We start from the raw sequence: 18,759 nt of genomic DNA on the forward strand, positions 1-18,759 counted from the left end.
GGTTCGATTCCCAGCTCATTGTAAAAAAAAAAAAATCAGTGTCAAACTTTAATTTAACATCAAATCTCATGTATTCGTTTTATTTAATCTAACGCCCTCAAACAATCTTTCTTTAAATAGCATATTATTTTCTATATTTGTCCATCACCCAAAGAGGAAAATGTATATTTTCATAAATTCTCAAATTCTACATGATATTATTGTCTTTCGGTTGTTTAAAAACATTTATTGTTCTTCAAAATTACTATCAAGTTTCAACTTTCTTCGGATGCACTGCCAAATAAAATTGTGGACAAATCATCAATATATGTTCAAAGATTCAATAGTCTTTGAACATTATCATTCGCAGTATCCATTTAACATGTCAGTTTATGCGAAGTGTGTTAAGTACCCAACCATATTTTTCTCATCAATAAGATCCAAATCCAAATTCTAAATTGGACCAATTAAAGAATTTATATTTTATTTATTATTTATTTTTCTTCATTTTATTTTCTATAAACATTTAAATTAAATTGTAATAAACAGTTAAATTAAATTAAATAAAGTGTAAAATCAAAAGTTAGGGATTAATTAAACAATAAAAAACAGAGAGAAGCAAAGCACATGAAACAGAGAGAAAATGCAAGAAAACGATTCAAAAAAGATCGAAATTTTCCGATTGAATTGACATGGTTCGTGCGTCGGTGAAAGTGGGTTCAGCCAAATTGGTTGTGATCTGCGTTGGTCTATTAGGGTTTGCACTCATTGCCGATTTTCTATGGGCTTCTTCTTCTTCTTCTTCTTCAAAAAATTTCACTTTTTCCAATCCCAAAACTATCACAATCATTGTTCCTCCCGAAGAGAAGAAGAAAAAGGATAATAATTCTGTAAGATTACTTGCTGATGCTTATGCAGATTTACCCGGTCCACAACTTCATTGGGAAAAAATGGCTACTTCACCTGTTCCTCGTCTTGATGGTGCTGCTATTCAGATTCGAAATCGTTTATTCGTTTTTGCTGGTTATGGTACCATTAATCTTGTATGTAACACTCTTACTTTATTGTTGTATTCACTAACACTTCTAAAAGACTGTTTTTTTTATATATATTATAGTAGTTAAGGATGTTTTGAATTAATAGCTTAATTAAGCACTTTTATACAAGCTATATTTATTTAGTCAATGAGAAATTATGGTAAATTTGTTGTTTTCATGTAAGCTATAAGTTTTCATAAGCTATCATATGGTGATCTTATTGAAATTAGCTGAAAATATATCATAAGTTATTTTCATGAGCTCTTTCAAATATGATGTCAAGTGTTTACGCCAGTAGATAAGTGTATATAAGTAGTTCATAAGCAAATTCAAATGTATCCTAGTAAGTGTTCATTGTATATAAGAGCTTTTATGTATAAGCAATTTCTTACAACTTAGTTAAGCATGTATAGAATAAGTGTTTATTGTATATGAGCTTTTTGTATAAGTTGTTTTTAACAAGCTTTTATTGTATAAGAGCTAAATTGTTTCTACAGTCGAGCTTTTACCATATAAGAGCTTTTATGTATGCGTTTTTTCTAATGTCGTGCTTTTATTCTATAAGAACTTTTATGTACAGTACGTTGTTTTTAACATTGAAGAGGAAAAGAGAGTAAACTCCGAGTAAGATGAAAATAGCTTACGGAAATAAGCTACACGGAGCTTAGAAATATCATTAACTTTCTCCATAAGATCATCGATACACTTACACCAGTGCTTAATTAGCACATATAAAACTTTCCAAATGCGTCTGAGTGTTTTGTTGTTATATTCTATTGTGTTTTCTAGGTACATTCTCATGTTGATATATATAATTTTGATGATGGAACTTGGGGAGGAAGTTTTGACATGCCAAAAGAAATGGCACATTCGCATTTAGGAATGGTTACAGATGGAAGATACATTTATATTGTCACTGGGCAGTACGGTCCACAATGTAGAGGTCCTACTGCTCGTACCTTTGTGCTTGACAGTGAAACAAAACAATGGAGTGATCTTCCTCCTCTGCCAGTCCCTAGGTATGTTTGTACTTGATCTCTCAAATTACCACACCACATTTGTTTGTTTATTTGCAATTGACATGCTCCAAATTGTCGCCTGAAGTATGATATTGATATCAAAGAAGTTTTTTTTATTTCCTTTTTGTAGTTCTTTATTTTGCTTTAGGAGGTGATAAAGACTTGATCTATCGATCACTTGCATATTTTAGTCATTAAGAAAGAAACTACCAATGCTGAATCTTGATCTCCCTTGAATACCATACCATGACAGAGAAGTTGGTTGTGCAGAGGTGTCTGAAAGGTCCATCTCATCTCTGTTCAACCAAATTATCTCAACTAATTGAATTGGAAAGTTGAAGTTTCAAAGTAATGGGAATATAGACAACGGCACAGAAAAAGATAGAGAAGTGATGCGTAACTAAGTGAAAGCCCGACCTCTTATGTTATGTGTTATTTGTTTATTTAAATTATTTATTTATTTATAATAATGATGTTAATAAGTGATGTTTATACTTATGTTGAGAATTTTATTACGCAAAATAACATTTATATTGTTAACTACTCCAGAAACTGAATCGACTAAGCTTAAATATGTCATTCTTTTCAATTTTAGTCGGGCTTCACTAGTTTAACTTTTGGTGGACGTAGAGGGGGACCTGGAAAAACATTTAAGGTGCAGTTTGATCCATATAGTCATGGCCACATAGTAGGAAAGGGCTTTTGTTGTTTCTATTCACTTGTCTGAGTTATTCTTTGGCTATAAGGAAATTGTGGCTTTGGATGATTTGTCTTTAGATGTGATTTACTGCAACATTATGGTGTTTGTTTGAATGTGTAGTCGACTCAACCTAGTGAAAAAAGACTTTCCTGTTTTCTTGTTGCGCTCTAGTCTGATTATATATAATTTTTCTTGTATCGGGTTTTGGGTGGAAAATAATTTTACAATATTATACTCAATTTCAGATACGCACCAGCAACTCAACTTTGGAGAGGTAGATTGCATGTGATGGGTGGAAGTAAAGAGAATCGACATACACCTGGATTAGAACATTGGAGTCTTGCTGTCAAAGATGGAAAACCATTAGAAAAGGAGTGGAGAAGTGAGATACCCATTCCTCGTGGAGGACCTCACAGGTTCTTGGCTCTCTAAGACACTATTCATTTAATTGATATCATATGATGAGTACTACTGAGCTACTATGTCTATAGAAATAACATATTAGTAATGACGTTTTGTTTTATTATAGCACTAAAAATATTGATTAGAACTAAACATATTAGTAATGACGTTTTGTTTTAGTAATGACATTTGTTGTTTGTTGTGGAGACCTCCCATATTTGGGCCACCCGTTGTTGTTGATTCCACGTTCCAGCTTGTTCAGTTCTGGACGTGAGGGGTGTGTTAGAAGTCCCACATTGGCTAGAGATATGGCATAGATAAGTGTAGTGCAAACCTCAACTCTCAAGCTAGCTTTTGTGGTTGAGTACAGGCCTCTCAAATTCTAAGTGAATACATTTTTATCTGTGTTTTCTTATGTGAATGCCATAATGTATTATGTATATGTCACCTGCAATTTGTTACTGATGAATGTCATACTTTAGGGCCTGTGTTGTAGCCAATGACCGTCTCTATGTTCTTGGTGGTCAAGAAGGTGATTTTATGGCCAAACCCGGATCACCTATTTTTAAGTGCTCGCGCAGGATGGAGGTGAGTCACAAATATAATGTTATGATTCTTGTCTTATTTAGTTCTCTTCCTATTGTGATCAACCTAACTTTCTTCCACGACGCTGTTCTATAGTTTGGCGCTGCTTCTGACTCCTTGTTTATTGTCGTGCAGGTGGTCTATACTGATGTTTACATGTTGGATGACGACATGAAGTGGAAAGTGCTAACTCCAATGCCAAAACCAAACTCGCATATTGAATTTGCATGGGTGCTCGTAAACAATTCTATTGTTATTGTTGGTGGCACAACAGAGAAGCACCCTGAAACTAAAAAGATGGTTTTAAACGGAGAAGTGGTCCAGTTTAACTTGAATACTTTGGTACACACTTCTCTTATAAAGCTCGTAGGAAATTTGTTTTTGTTGCCGCATATTTGTTACATTCTTATATGCATTTCACTTGAAATTGGGGTTTGACAACAAAACATCTCCAGTTCTCTTCCACAGCCTTTATAATTTTGAACTAAACTCCTGTTTTACCTTTTCTCGATATCCGAAAATAATATTGTTGTTCATCCAGGGCAGGCAGTGATTTTCACCAAGTGTAAAATTTTGAGTTTATTGAATAAAATAAGATGATTGGGCAGTCTTGTTTTCATTTATTTAAAACCCAATCTTACACTTGAATGACATAATGTGCTTTAAGTGTATGATTCCACTGACTGCATGTTTCTACTGTTAATGTTCTTGGGTGCCTTATACTGTCATGTACTCGTCCCATTCAATGGAAATGCTGATTCTTATTTTGTACCCTTGAGTCATTTTTAGTGTATAGTTCTTCAAAGCCCCTTTAAACTTTAATATTTCTATTTAGTAACCTGTGTCATAAGTTATGGTATATTTCTATTTAGTAACTTGTGTCATAAGTTATGGTTTGTCAAACATTTCTCTGCACCGTATTTGCTGTCAACATGCAATAGAAATATAGAAACAAAAAATAATCTATAACTGCTTTAATGCTATGCTTGATTACATGGCTAGATATATCTCAAGTCGGTTGTTTGCCGATGAAGGCAACAGCAATACAGTTCAATTGCATGTAGAAGCATGATATTATGTTATCAGTCTCTGATAGTTCATTTTCAATGTTATCAATTTTGCAGAAGTGGTCAGTGATTGGAAAATTACCATACCGGGTGAAAACAACTTTAGTTGGATTTTGGAATGGATGGTTGTACTTCACTTCAGGACAGAGAGACAAAGGACCTGATGATCCATCGCCAAAAAAGGTTGTTGGAGATATGTGGAGAACAAAATTAAAATTGAATGAGTGAACAATTTGCTGTGGAATCTATTTTGTAGCTATTTTAACTAACTTTCCAAAATTGCAGCAGAGTTGAAGAGGCCGAAATATTACATATTCTTTGTTCACAGTGAAATATATTTCTTTTCATGTGCAGAACATCTCTTGCGGGTAGTTTTCCTTCAAAAAAGATTATCTCTTGTAGTCTTATGTGTAGCTAACAAATTCTTTTGAAACAATGTGTAACAAAATTAAAAGTTTAAGTAATCTTTATATATATGTATGACAAAATTAAACGATGTGTAACAAAATTAAACGATTTTGAGAGAAGTGATTTGTGAGGAAGCAATTCTAAGAGAGTCACAATTTTGAGATTGATTTGTGAAGAGAAAGTGTCATGATTCTATGTATGACATACTTGAAGACAAAATGTTGATAAGTTTTCTTTAGATAAGTTGTTGTAAGCATATCTAAGTCGAGATTTGGTTAGAATTCTGATGGCAAGTTTGTGTTGTTGTGTTCATTGTGAAGTTTAAAATAAGTATGTAGAATAAGTAAAACTTTATGTTAAGAATGTAGCATTTTTAAAATAATAAAGATTAAAGTAATATTCATCCCTACCAAAAAAAAAGATAAAACAACTTACTGATATCATGTTTAATCTCACCCTAATCAATGGATGAACTACTCGCCAAACAAGTCTCAAGTATAGTTAGTACTTAGTCTGAAATTTCAGTTTTTGTCTCTTTATTTTGCGTCAAAATCACAGTTGATTACAAAAATTAACTTTCAATATTTTTAATTTTAAAATAATTTTATTTTAGCATTCAAACAAAATTATTTTTTCTAACATCGCTTTCGTTGTATCATTTTCAAAACAAAAATAATATTTCAATTGTTTCAAAATCAATTCATTTTAAAAATAATATTTTTTATTTGCTAATAAGTCATGGTTCTGGGTTCGATTCCCAGCTCATTGTAAACAAAAAAAAAAGTCATGAAAAATAATAGTTATACAACCACATGAAAAATAATGATAAATATGTACAAGCATTACTTTTGTACAATTTGCATCTACCATCATTAATAGTATAAGCGTTTTTACAAGGAATTAACTGGTGTAAACTGTTTATGCAGTGCATTAGTGTACACCATCTCCTCTCCATATAACACTACCAAATCTGGTTTTTCAAAAATAACAAAAGTCGTACACTTATTGGTCATCAACTTACTAAAATTAAAATCAAACTCTTCATGGCATCTCAAAGATGATGCAAAAATATGAAGGTTATCTGTTATTAACCGGTATAAGCTGCCAACGGTGTATTATCATATTTTCTTTTTAATGATGCATCTTCCGACACAATCCATCACGGGCATTGCAAAGTTACTTCCCTCTCAGAATAACATAACTGGATCCATTAGTTTTCTGTATCTTAGAGATTCTCTTCAGGATCTCAGCAAAAGCTTGCTTGTCCTGCAGATATAAAACAAGCATATGGTGCAATGTTCAGTAAAGTTTTAAAAATTAAACCGGAGAGTTCCCTGGTAAATGTTCAGACCAATTTTACTATCAACCCAACCAGATACCATGAAGAAGAGCAAATAACTGATTATGCCAATAAATACGAACAAGATAAGACAATTATACTAGCTAGGAAGTGGGAACAAGTCTTGCATCCGCTAGCAAGAGGGATGAAGTATTCTTTCCTCCCTTATCTTAATGCTGCCACTTGTACTTGAGCAAATCAATTTTCGACTTTTCCTCACTTATCTTAAACTGCCATTTAGTTTGCTGTTTTATCCATCAAACAGGTTTATATTAGGTCAGAGACTGAAATATCGAACAAAAGTTCGAAATTTTAGATGATCATATTTCCACAAATTAGACCAGTTTGCTGGTTTTGACCATTTCATTAGAGTTCAACAAGGAATATGTTTTTCTTTTTCTGGACAGTTATCTATGTCTAATCTATAGTTGAATCAGTCTTTTCTACCTATGTGTAATTTATAGTTGAATCGGTCTTATATGGTTTTTGAAAATGGCTATAAATCAGCGAATCATGGTTAAAACTTTTTTTTTTTGGTCAAGTAGGCCACACCGGCACAGGCTAGAAATTATGTAGGAATTTCCGAGTTCAAACTCCGACCCTTGCATATCTAATGCCATTGTCCCTACCAACTTAGCTATGTTCACGGGGACTGGTTAACTGTTTTTAAATGTTGTATATTAATTAATTAGTTAATACATGACTGCCCCGTGCTAAGAAAATGTGCCATAAGGATTTGCTTGTTCATACTTCATATATCCAAAACAAAAGAACACAGCAATAAGTTAGATTGCATCATTTTAATCCAACACTGACAAATATCAGTCACAAATTCCTTCTACAGATTAAAGAAATCTTCGGAAAATTTAGATGTGCGATAAGTTTTATTTCCATCCTATAATAATTGTCACATTTGCAAACAAACAAAAAATTGTCGCTTTTGGTTTTCAATGTAATTTTAATTGTTTTTTTTCTTCCAATTGTGCATCATTCCCAATTTCTTTCTCTAATTTTATTTTATTTTTTCTTTCAATTGTGTATCTAATTACGATTATGTGCGTCACTCCAAATTTCTTATTCTACACTTTGCATTAATTGATAATGGAAACACACCAATGTGAATTTGGTAAAATTGATATTCTCTTTTCCTTAATTTGTGTGAAATAACATAATATCACAATTATTGTGGGGGTCCTTTTCACCATATCTCAATTTGACCAAATGTTGATTAAGAATTAGACTATTTAAAGATAATAAGATTTAGAATGGTTAAGAAAACATTCAGCTTAAGCAAAATTAGAGCTTACCTCTGCACATCTTAATCTTCCCTTAAATTTAGCTACAAGCTCCTGAGTAGTTAATGGAGTCCTTTGCATTAGAACAGCCCTAATTTCTTGCTCAGTTACAGGCCCAGAAGCTGCGTTAGAAGACCCAGCATTTGATGACGGTAGCGGTGTGCCTTTTGGAGGTGCATTACTTTTAGATGCAGATCCGTTTACATCTTTTCCAGATGATTTTGGTTCCTGATTCAATAAAATAATTAAGAATTTCAATAACATCAATAGGAAAACAATCTAACAATCAAGTTTTAGTAAGAAAAAAATTTCTCTGACAATATCTTTAATATTATATTATAGTATCTTAGTTTATCTTTTAGAATCATAATATGCAGGATGTCACAATATTTAGTTGTCACAAAAACTCACAACCAGCAAGTACTCCCATGGTGACTTGTCTGGCGACCGATCCAAGACCAAACAATGGTGTCTCTTGGACATCCAACAACAAATGTAAAAGATACAGACTAGGGTTAGCCTTGAAGGCGCTAAACCTAAAGATGAAATAAAATGAGGATTTTGAACCTAGCTCTGGATACTAAGTTGAATTAGTTTATAGGATGATTAACTTGTATTTCACAATGAGGTTTTGCAAACCCTTTAGACTTCTATACAACAGAGAATCAGATAAATAAGGCAACTAACTCTATCCTAATAAATAGAGAATAATCAACCCTTTAGACTTCTATTTGTTGTTGAGTTGCAGCGCAGGCACTGAAGTTGTTTTTTCGTGGATTATGCACATGAGGTTTTTTAGGATTTTTTTGCTCTGAGGTGTGTGTGTGTGTACAAGTCTGTCCTTCAATAGGATCTTATGAGTTGTGTTTCAATCTTTCACGGGTCTTCTGATCCTACTTAGAATCTCGTGTTTGACTACATTGTAAAGACCAACTTAATTGTTCAGTTCTATATTTTACAATGTATCTGAGCAGCTAACATTAATGGAAAGGTAAAACAAAGCAATAATTATAATAAAAGGAGCACTTATAATCAAGCTAGCCAACAAAAAGCAATGACTTACATTTTCTGTCTTCACCTTCTTAGGTGGTACACCAACAGATGGCTTTGCTTCCTCATTTGCTTTTCTTTTCCCCTTTGAAGACTTTGAAGTAGGTGTTCCACGAGCAGGTCCTGTTGCTGTAGGTTTCGAAGGACTGTTGTCAACAGGCTCTTCCTTAGGTTCCTTCTGCTTTGCAGCAGTCACAGGAGGAATCCCGACATCGTCATCAATCTAAAAAATAAAAATCCGCATTAATGAAAGATAATGAATTCTAGTTCAAACCATAGGCAAGGATTTAAAAAATGACAATAAAATTGGAACTAGTCGGACATTTCCTTAATAGAGAAGTTACAAATAGTCGGACATTTCCTTGATAGAGAAGTTACAAAAAATGTAACAGCTATGTTTAGCACACAAATAAAGGGAATTTAATTTGCACTAAACTATCCTTATCTTTCAACTTATAAGTGGAACAAAGAACAATAAACAATTATAGTAAATCGACTATAAGTAAAAGGGAAGGGAGAAGTGAAAATAGAAAGAAGGAATAAAACTCATACGTCGTCGTCGTCATCATCGTCATCATCATCATCTGCATCAGATTCACTCAGACCACCACTTCGTCCAAGCAGCTTCTTCAGCTCTTTCCCAGATTTACTCAGACCTCCCCCTTCTTCATTATTTTCACCCTCCTCCTCCTCATCATCATCATCCTGCAATTATGATTAAAAGAATAATAATTATATGCTCATCCACTCCATGTTATATTATATATGTACAAGTTATATTATATACGTACAAGGAATCAACAACACCAAATAAACCAAATAGGGAATTGTCCTCATCCACTCCATGTTATATTATATACGTACAAGTTCCCAGAGATATAAACATCAAGGATGCTCGTCATCAGTCTCATGGGTTAGATTCCTAAAACTGGGTCAAAACATACGTACAACTTCCCAGAGATATAAATTATATACGTACAAGTTCCCAGAAATATAAACATCAAGGATGCTTGTCATCAGTCTCATGGGTTAGATTCCTAAAACTGGGTCAAAACATAACCCAACTCACATACAAACAAGAATAACTGATAGGAACTTGCTCCTATCTAGCAAGAGAATGCATTTTATAGATGAAAAAAGGGACATTGCATAAGAAAAAGGGCAGAGCTCCAAGAAATGGAGGAGACTTCTTAGTCCAAAGCATAACCCACAAACAAAGATTACATGATACCTTGTGTGTATCCCCCTTATTATACCCAGCATTGTAAAGAGGGATGACCATAGGCAAAGGGTGGTTTCTTTTATTTCTTTTTTGAAAAACGGCTCAACCCAGCATCTTAGTTAACTCGCTGGTTAAGTGAGACAAGCCAAATTAACTTGGACTTTTAATCAAAATTTTAACAACCCAACCCACTAGTGGACTTGATTGGCTTTGCATATGATGCAAAACAAATATATACAAGTTGTACATAAAAGGAAAAAAAATCTTAGGGATTGAGAGAGATCATAGTTGTGAATCTCCTCTATCTAAGGAAACTAACCATATCAAGGAATGAGAACGATACCAATAAATAAAAAGAAAATACAAAAAAGTAACACCTATAATCAACAAGATCAATTATATCCATCTAGAGGGTGACAAAACTATGGGGATAAAATGTTTTAGCTTCTTTATTAGGTCCAAAGATAGACCGTTTACCTCCAAATCTCTCTCAATGGTTTGACCTCTAGTTTTCTTTGTCTCTCTTTACCTCTAACTATTAAATTATCTTTCATCTAGTTAACCCTCCTTTATGAAGGCTAAAAGTCCATAAATAAATCCATACCTAATATATAATCAAGTGTAGAATTAGCTATGACACAAAGGGAAAACATGACTGACATGTCACAGTTCACAAGTATATAAGAATTTGGACCGGAAACTAACCTGCTTGATTTCAGGAGGAGCGGGGATTTCGGGAGCCAAATCTTCCCTTTCGTCGGGATTATCAACACCTTCATCATCATCAGTGAAAATCTCTTCATGCTCCCAATCATCACCTGTAACAGATGTACAAGTGCAACTATGCTCAAAGAAAGACCAAGGACAGAATCATTAAAGTGATTTGAGAATTTTCAATATATTTTTCACTAGCCTCTCTCTCTCATAATTAGTTTTTCACTAGCTTTAAGTTTTACCAACAGAAAAGTCTCAAGAAAAAATTATTTGACACATTGATGATGAATCTGCACTATAAAATATAAATTATAAAATATTTTTTTATAATTGGAAACTTTCGTCTACTCTCGAACGCATGGCAAATTTTCTTTCCAGCATTGACAAGTGATATGAGTTGTATCATAGCTGTTCTCAATCCACAGTCAAACTAAATACTTCAAAACCTGGACTATGATGCCTATATATGTTTTTCAACTTTCAAGACGCAATCAGTTTTATTTCTTTATTTACTCTCTAAGCTTTCCTCTTCAAGGTGAATAGATAAACAGCACTGAAGCAATCAAGCTACCGAAAAAATGGACATTATACTTTATGACATAATTTATACCATAAAATAATTGTTTCCTCTCTTCTCCAATATTTTATGATAGGTCATCACTACATAAAACTAACCAAAAGTAAACTGATAACCTTCAACATGGATTCATAAAAAAAAAATATAAAACTAACAATGTAAGATACTCACCCTTTTCAACATCAAAATCATCGTCATCTAGATCCCCTCCCCTTGGACCTTCTTCATCATCATCATAGCCATTTTTTTTATTCAGTCCAAGTCTTTTCTTTCTATCTACTTCCTCATCTTCATCTTCCTCTCCTTTATCAGAAGAAGGGCCTTCATCATCCTCATCACCAGTTTTTTTACGGCTTCTCCCACCACCTGCGTTGCTTTCCTTGTCCTCTAACTTCACATGTTCACCAAATGCAGCAGGCCCGTTATTTGCTGCTTTCATCATCCATCTTTGATATCCATCAGCAGTTTTTTTCCTATTTTTCATCTTCTCTTCTGCTTCCTCCAAAGTCAACTGCTTATATTGTGCAACCTTGTTAAAGTTGTACCTAAAAAAAAAACGCACGTCAGGGAAACATCACATCCGCTTACTGTCTTTGAGCAGTAACAAACACTGACAAGAAAATAAAAGCAAAGTTCTTTCCACAAACGTAATCTTCAACAAGCATACCAGGACCCAGCAGGAATAGCAACAAACTCCTTCTTTTCCTTCATTAGCAGGTAATATGTAGCCGATTGTGAACCTTCCAGATGACCCTGAAACTGGGACTGGCCTGTTTCATCCTCCAATAGCCAAGGCTTGTTCTTGTACTTCTCCTATGTAATGTAAAACGAAATCACACATAAACAAAAAAGATAAGAACAAATTGACCTATTATACAGCCCAAAGACAATTATTCACTTTCTTCATGACAAACATATATAATCATCTTTTAATGTCATAACAATCATCAACTAAACAGCTCAATATTTGACCTAACATTACCAGATATCTTGGGTATCCATCCCACCATTAATAAAACACAATTTGCTTATCCACATTGCACCACGTAACAGCATTGTCATATATATATATATATATATATATATATATATATATATATATATATATATATATATATATATATATATATATATATATATATTTCCTTCATACATTACATACTAAAGAAACCCCATACAAGCCAATTTTCTCGCACTCGTGCTGAGGTCCAGTGTGCTAGTTATTAGCATAATAAAACAACTTACAAGAATATATTTATTTTCTTGTTTCCTTAACTAGTGCCTAGTATTTTCCATAAAACGAAGTACATCATCAAGTATTACAACAATTTCACAACTTCTCAATAATGCAATCCATCTAATCTAAATATAATGCAAGAAAGCCACAATTTAAAATTTTGAATACCCTCATAGAATCAGTAACTTGGCGACTCTTCAATCCATCTTTCTGCAAAGACCACTTATTTTCAGCACTTTTCTTCTTTGAAAAATCAGGCAAACCAGCCATAAACCTTCCAATAAAGTAATTTTTATCGTTGGCAGAACTAGCACGAACATTATATTCCTGTCACAAAAATTCATTCATCAAAAAATTGCACGATGCCAAAACCTTATAGAAATTGAAAAATTGAATGAAAATTGAATCTCACTCGAATCAAACGAGTTAGTGTGGCGCCACAGGTGGAACATTTGGCGCGATTTTCAGCCATGGTTTTTCCACAGGTGGAGCACAAAGTCATATGCTTGCAATTGCTTCCATATAGACCCGTGGTTTCTCCACATCCGCTACAACATGATTTCAACTGAAGATCCATTGACATTCGAATGATCGATTCCAATAAACAAAGGGATTTAGTTTCTAGGGTTTGGTGATTGGGATTTCACTCAGTTTTGGGGAAGAAAGTGAAATGCGATGCAATTGTAAATGTTCGATTCGATTGTTCGTTCATAATTTTCGATTTTCATTCATACATAGTTTTGTGTAAGAAACTTCTCATATTGTTGGTCACTGTTTCCGTGTGGCTTGAATTAGTTGAGTGTTTTAATCTCACCCGTTCAAATTTGTAATTGTCACGTGTCATTCATCCATAAAGGTACTGGAGTAAAATGAAGGATAAAGTAATCTATTTTTTTTATAGCAATATACAAAGCAACATAAATTCAAACAAGTATAATATGTGGAAGAGAAACTCACTTTCAAATTTCAATGAGTCGAAACTAAACTTTCAACATGACCCTTGGACTTTGACCACTTTATATACTTGCAATTCCAATTTTCTCTACTTTGTTGTCTCTACGGTTATAGATAAATGTCTCTTTGCGTTTAACATTTGCCAATACCAGTGTATCACACGGATCCATCCATGTAAAGAAATGTTCATAACTAATTTTAAATAATTGAATCCAAGAGTCTTCATGGAAATGGAGAAGAGAAACCAATACAATTTGTGTTTTCTTTTAAGTTGTGAATGTTAAAGTATGATGTTCTTTATGGACAACCAAATATGTCTTTTTTTATAGTATTGATGATTTTTTTTGGGATAGTACTAATTGTCTTTTTTGGTTAGTATTTACCTTAAGATATGTAATTGTCACTTAATTGTTCATTTTGAGTAATTTGAATATTAATTTCTTATCATTATCGATTTTAGTTATGTTTATATGTTGTGCATTTATATATTCATTTTAAATTTCATTTTTAAATAACGTAACGCGACCGCGCGACCGTATCGTATCGGAAATTTTGAAAATTGTCTCGTATCGTCGTATCGGTATCGTATGTATCGCGTCACATAACCGGGCATCATTGGTTTGAATAGAGGAAGCTATCAAAAGCCCATTCAAAACACCAGCTCAAGTACAATCCCAAGCATCAGCTTAAGTACAACATGAAGCAACATGAAGCATCATGTGAAGTACAACATGAAGCACCAATTCAAGTACAACTCCAAACACCAGTTCAATGTGATCATGAAGTTGTGACTAAGAAGAGAAAAATTGAGGGACAATTCAAACAACAGCTCAAGGTAAGCCCAAACCTGTCAATCCCAAACCACCACTAATTATCAAACCCTCTACACATGTTAACACAAATGTGAAGAATGTTCTCAAAATGATTGGTTGGGTTCGAGCGGCATTTCACCGCTAACCACTCATTCGTTGGGTTCCAGAAATAAATCCATTCCATGAATCTTGGGAAGGGTATGAAATATATATCAATCAAGCATAGTAATACATTGCATGCACCAACAAACTTTCGTTCAATCAAGAGTAAAGAGGATTGTCGAAAAAGATGACATTATTGTTTTAGAGTAAGTTACCAATTACCAAACATGAATCCTGTTTCTCCGAATTGTGTTGCCACATTAACATGACATGAATTTCGTGAAGATTTATTAAGATGCATATGAACGAAGAAGTAAGGATTGGAGAAAGAGTAGACAAACACATGTGGAAGTTTTATAATATTAAAGATCCTATACGATTAAGTCCATTTGGTATGCAATTGGAAATTTTCATTGACAATAAGGAGTAAAAATTCTGGAGAATTGGATGCAAATTTGATATTTGAAGATACCACAACCAGTTAATTAAGGTTGTCTCCCTACACAGAATAGACTAAAATTGCACATATATTTGTTGTTTATCAATGAAATTGATTATCAATTATAGTCGCCAAACATTTAATTTGATGTCATAATATTGTATTGTTATTCTCCTCTTGCTCATAAATATCCAAGTTCTATAGCTAGGTCTGAAAATAAAAAGGAATTCAAATATTTGCTAGATAACAACACATTATAACTAATTGAAGAATAAAAATGAATTCAAATATATGGTAGATAACAACACATTACAAGTAATTGAAAAATAAAGTTCCACAGTGAGTGATGCTTCAATTTCAACATCATCAATCAATTGCAGCAGCCCTCTTTGTTGTGTATTTCTCTGGCCATACAATACATAGTGTCTGCAAAATACATAAGATTCATATAAGACAATAAAATTAAAACTCATTATGTCATTATAAAATAAGATTCATACAAGACAATTGCAGCAATCCTATGAATCTTGTATGAATCTTAAGCAAAGAGGCTAAGACATCACATAAAACATTCGCACACACAGTCTATTTTTTATAGCAATATACAAAGCAACATAAATTCAAACAAGTAATATGTGGAAGAGAAACTCACTTTTAAATTTCAATGAGTCGAAACTAAACTTTCAACATAACCCTTGGACTGTGACCACTTTCTATGCGTAGCAATTCCAATTTTCTCTACTTTGTTGTCTCTACGGTTATAGATAAATGCCTCTTTGCCTTTAACATTTGCCAATACCAGCGTATCGCCATTCTCAGAAAGATACAATGGCAACAGATTAATCCATGTATAGAAATGGTCATGACTAATTTTAAATAATTGAATCCAAGAGTCTTGAACTCCAAAATCCTTCATTTGCCATATAACAAAATGGGTTTTCTCAAAATCATGACAAAAACAAAGACAATCCATTAAAACCACAAGCTTTGGGATATAACCCGACACCTTATCAAATCTCTGAGGTAGCGACAATTTAGTGTATGTCTCGGTGGAGAGATCAAGTGAAAGAATCAAACATTGTTGAAAACGAAGAATAGTAGTTTTGATATCGACGCCATCTTGAAGGGCAAACCAGTTAATAGTACCATTGAAATGCACACCATCATTTTTATTGCTATCAGTACCAAGATAAATAAGTGGAAGCACAGGGAGACATTGAATATCTCTCCAAGAATTATTATCCCCCAAGCTGAAAACTTTAACCACACTTTTTGGATTACAACCAGGTTTCATCTCCAAATAGAACGCTACCACCTTATATGTTTGAGTCGAATTATCATAACCAAAAGAGATGTTATAATTAGGATTGGTGTAAATATTGAAAAATATTGCAATTTTTTTAGATTGTTTTCTCATAGCTGGGTTCCAGAAATAAAGATAATGATCACAACGAGGGCATGTGAATTTCATCAATAGCAATCCATTACACGAGCCAACAAACCACCGTACTATATGTGGATCCTCCTTGCCCTTTAGATAGTAAGGATCAGAACAGTGAATGATGGTGTTAAATTTATTTTGGAGTGAACATTGAATGGAGAAAGTTTTCAAATCACTAGTCCAATCCTTTGGATCATCATCATCATGACTAATATCCTTCCTAAAACAGATTAATGCAAGCTGCTGCGAATTTCTCTGTGTTGATTTATTGAGATGCATTTGAATGAAGTAAGGATCAAAGACAAGAGTATTGAAAAACTTGTTAACGCACCTGAGTTGCATAACATATTTCACCGGAAGCCTCGATACAATTTCTAACATAACTTCTTCAGGTAAGATCGATACCAATGCTGAATAATTCTTCTTCTTTTTTTCTTTGTTTACAAAGAAACTGAAAATCGAGTAGCCAAACTCTAATAATCTACCGAAACTCTTCATCGTTAGACCAAAATCCAGTATTGAATTTGAACCCTAGTAGTACTAGTAGAGTGGAGTGGACTAGATAGAGTACTGGCCAACGATTTAAATAGTACAAAGAACCGAAAAAAAACAACCAAATCTTCCTTAAAAAAAAAAAAAAAACTAAATCTTCCTTAAAAAAACTAAATCTTGATAAGGCTGAGCTTCTTGATAAGTTCACTGGGTCCTCTAAGACAGACCCAGTCAGTAAATCTTCCTTACAAAAAAACAACCAAATCTTCCTTAAAAAAAAAAAAACTAAATCTTCCTTAAAAAAGAACCACTAAATCTTTTTTTTTATTTAATAATAAAGCCCCTAAATTTAAAAGATTTAGTGACTTTGTTCATCGCAAAAAGGATAAGGAGGAGATAAAGATGTAGATACATATCCACTTCAAAATTCAATCCATAAACAAAAAAATGAAGAATGAATTTTTTATAGAACAAGAGGAATAAAAAAACATGAAAGATGAACAGAACAATGGAATTTGCAGCTGACGGCTCTTCTAATTAACAACTTTTAGAGTTAAGGTTTACAAATGGGTTGGGCCAAATTTGTAATAATGTTATGAGGTCTCATAGGAGGAGACAAGTTAGTGATAAGAGAGGGATTACAAACTACATGAGCAGAATCAGGATGAACCGAAGTGGCTGCAACAGGAGTTTGTTGCACTGCCATATAACTACGAACAATAATAAGCCTCAAATGTGTATACAGGAAATTTACCACACGAGGTACTTAGAAACTAAAAATTGAGTCCAAACAATTGGAAAACAGCAGCTGCGCCTGCAGCCCTGCACTAAACAACCAATTACCAGAGCTGCAAAAACCTCACAAACCAAACTTTAAGCGTGCAAAATACTAGGAAAACAGCGAAGAAATTCCAAAAGAACGTGAGACCCACAAACTGAAAAGTGGGCCTAACAGAGCCAGAAGAGAGAGGCTGGTCAAGTGGAACCATCTGCGGCGAAAACGGTGGACATTAAGTTTAGTTGATAAAGACACTGCATACACAAGCCTAAACGAGTCACGAGCTTTACCATTACCAGGTCGGGCTAAACAGTCCTATTTAAAAAAGGGACTCTAACTATACTACTTGAGTTAGATCCTATACGGACCGTGGGATGCCCAACCCTAAACGAGCCAAATCTTTATTTTTTTAAAAAAATATACGAAATAATTGAAAAATACTAAAAAAAATTATAAATGATGGAAAAATAAAATGCATCGAAAGAAACACTTAATTAATATATATATGACAATATATACTCTTATAAAAAAAATGACAATATACTTAGTTAAATATAAAAATACACTCAAGAAAATACTATAAACTATTAGTAGTGATGTGTAAAACTTAAACCGTGAATCATCAAATTACGTAGAATTAGAATAAATTTTAGTGTTATTTCATAGGTTTTTTAGGTTCACGTAGCCCGTTTTCATAATGGTTTTTTTTTACCGAACTAAAAAGCCCTAAATAATTCGGGCTCAAATTATTAAGCCCAAGCCTTATGTTTTAGCTAGCTAGCACATTTTGACAAAACCATCCAAAATAATATGAATTGATGAAAATCATTTTTACCTAAATGTATCCAAAGATAAATTTATTTATTTATTTAAGTTCAACTCACTTTTAACTAAAAATAAAATTAATTCTATCAAACTCAACGCATAACTAAACACATTTGCAATTCACTGAGAATGACTAATTCAATTTTCAAGAGTGGAGAGTGGTGAGTGAGTGTTCATGTTAGCAATACAAGTCTAAATTGAAATCTAATAGGAAGTCTATACTTTACACTATCATTGTATATAAATTAAAGAATTAAGGTGATTGTACTCTTATATTATGATATT

At 33.2% G+C, this 18,759-nt stretch overlaps 3 protein-coding genes across 3 annotated transcripts; 1 reads left to right on the top strand and 2 right to left on the bottom strand.

The window, feature by feature from the left end:
• Window positions 1-557: 557 nt before the first annotated feature.
• LOC123919809 (kelch repeat-containing protein At3g27220) lies at window positions 558-5,145 on the top strand. Its single transcript, XM_045971815.1, has 6 exons — window positions 558-1,022; window positions 1,806-2,035; window positions 2,981-3,151; window positions 3,620-3,725; window positions 3,858-4,064; window positions 4,847-5,145. Exons 1-6 carry the CDS (start codon window positions 672-674, stop codon window positions 5,015-5,017), a joined length of 1,236 nt encoding a protein of 411 aa, XP_045827771.1. The 5' UTR covers window positions 558-671; the 3' UTR covers window positions 5,018-5,145.
• Window positions 5,146-5,981: 836 nt separating this feature from the next.
• Window positions 5,982-13,423, bottom strand: LOC123919808 (transcription initiation factor IIF subunit alpha-like). The gene is made up of 9 exons (XM_045971814.1): window positions 13,044-13,423; window positions 12,800-12,958; window positions 12,062-12,207; window positions 11,566-11,939; window positions 10,809-10,921; window positions 9,434-9,586; window positions 8,895-9,104; window positions 7,844-8,059; window positions 5,982-6,463 (listed from the first exon to the last, which is right to left on the bottom strand). The coding sequence occupies exons 1-9, from the start codon at window positions 13,212-13,214 to the stop codon at window positions 6,374-6,376; spliced, it is 1,632 nt and encodes a 543-aa protein (XP_045827770.1). The 5' UTR covers window positions 13,215-13,423; the 3' UTR covers window positions 5,982-6,373.
• A 1,606-nt stretch (window positions 13,424-15,029) lies between these two features.
• LOC123882500 (F-box/kelch-repeat protein At3g06240-like) lies at window positions 15,030-18,020 on the bottom strand. Its single transcript, XM_045931367.1, has 2 exons — window positions 15,591-18,020; window positions 15,030-15,364 (listed from the first exon to the last, which is right to left on the bottom strand). Exon 1 carries the CDS (start codon window positions 16,875-16,877, stop codon window positions 15,600-15,602), a length of 1,278 nt encoding a protein of 425 aa, XP_045787323.1. The 5' UTR covers window positions 16,878-18,020; the 3' UTR covers window positions 15,030-15,364; window positions 15,591-15,599.
• Window positions 18,021-18,759: the final 739 nt, after the last annotated feature.

The sequence above is a fragment of the Trifolium pratense genome, linkage group LG4 (genome assembly GCF_020283565.1).
Source record: "Trifolium pratense cultivar HEN17-A07 linkage group LG4, ARS_RC_1.1, whole genome shotgun sequence".
NCBI classification, from domain to species: Eukaryota; Viridiplantae; Streptophyta; class Magnoliopsida; order Fabales; family Fabaceae; genus Trifolium; species Trifolium pratense.

What these genes read in the sequence shown, in the direction of transcription:
- LOC123919809 (XM_045971815.1), top strand. Translation starts at nt 672, where the DNA reads ATGGTTCGTGCGTCGGTGAAAGTGGGTTCAGCCAAATTGGTTGTGATC. An exon ending in GTTATGGTACCATTAATCTT is followed by an intron (nt 1,023 to 1,805) that starts GTATGTAACACT and finishes TGTGTTTTCTAG; the next exon opens with GTACATTCTCATGTTGATAT. An exon ending in CCTCGTGGAGGACCTCACAG is followed by an intron (nt 3,152 to 3,619) that starts GTTCTTGGCTCT and finishes GTCATACTTTAG; the next exon opens with GGCCTGTGTTGTAGCCAATG.
- LOC123919808 (XM_045971814.1), bottom strand. Translation starts at nt 13,214, where the DNA reads ATGTCAATGGATCTTCAGTTGAAATCATGTTGTAGCGGATGTGGAGAA. An exon ending in CTCCTCCTGAAATCAAGCAG is followed by an intron (nt 9,587 to 10,808) that starts GTTAGTTTCCGG and finishes TCATAATTGCAG; the next exon opens with GATGATGATGATGAGGAGGA. An exon ending in GAAGATTAAGATGTGCAGAG is followed by an intron (nt 6,464 to 7,843) that starts GTAAGCTCTAAT and finishes TTATATCTGCAG; the next exon opens with GACAAGCAAGCTTTTGCTGA.
- LOC123882500 (XM_045931367.1), bottom strand. Translation starts at nt 16,877, where the DNA reads ATGAAGAGTTTCGGTAGATTATTAGAGTTTGGCTACTCGATTTTCAGT.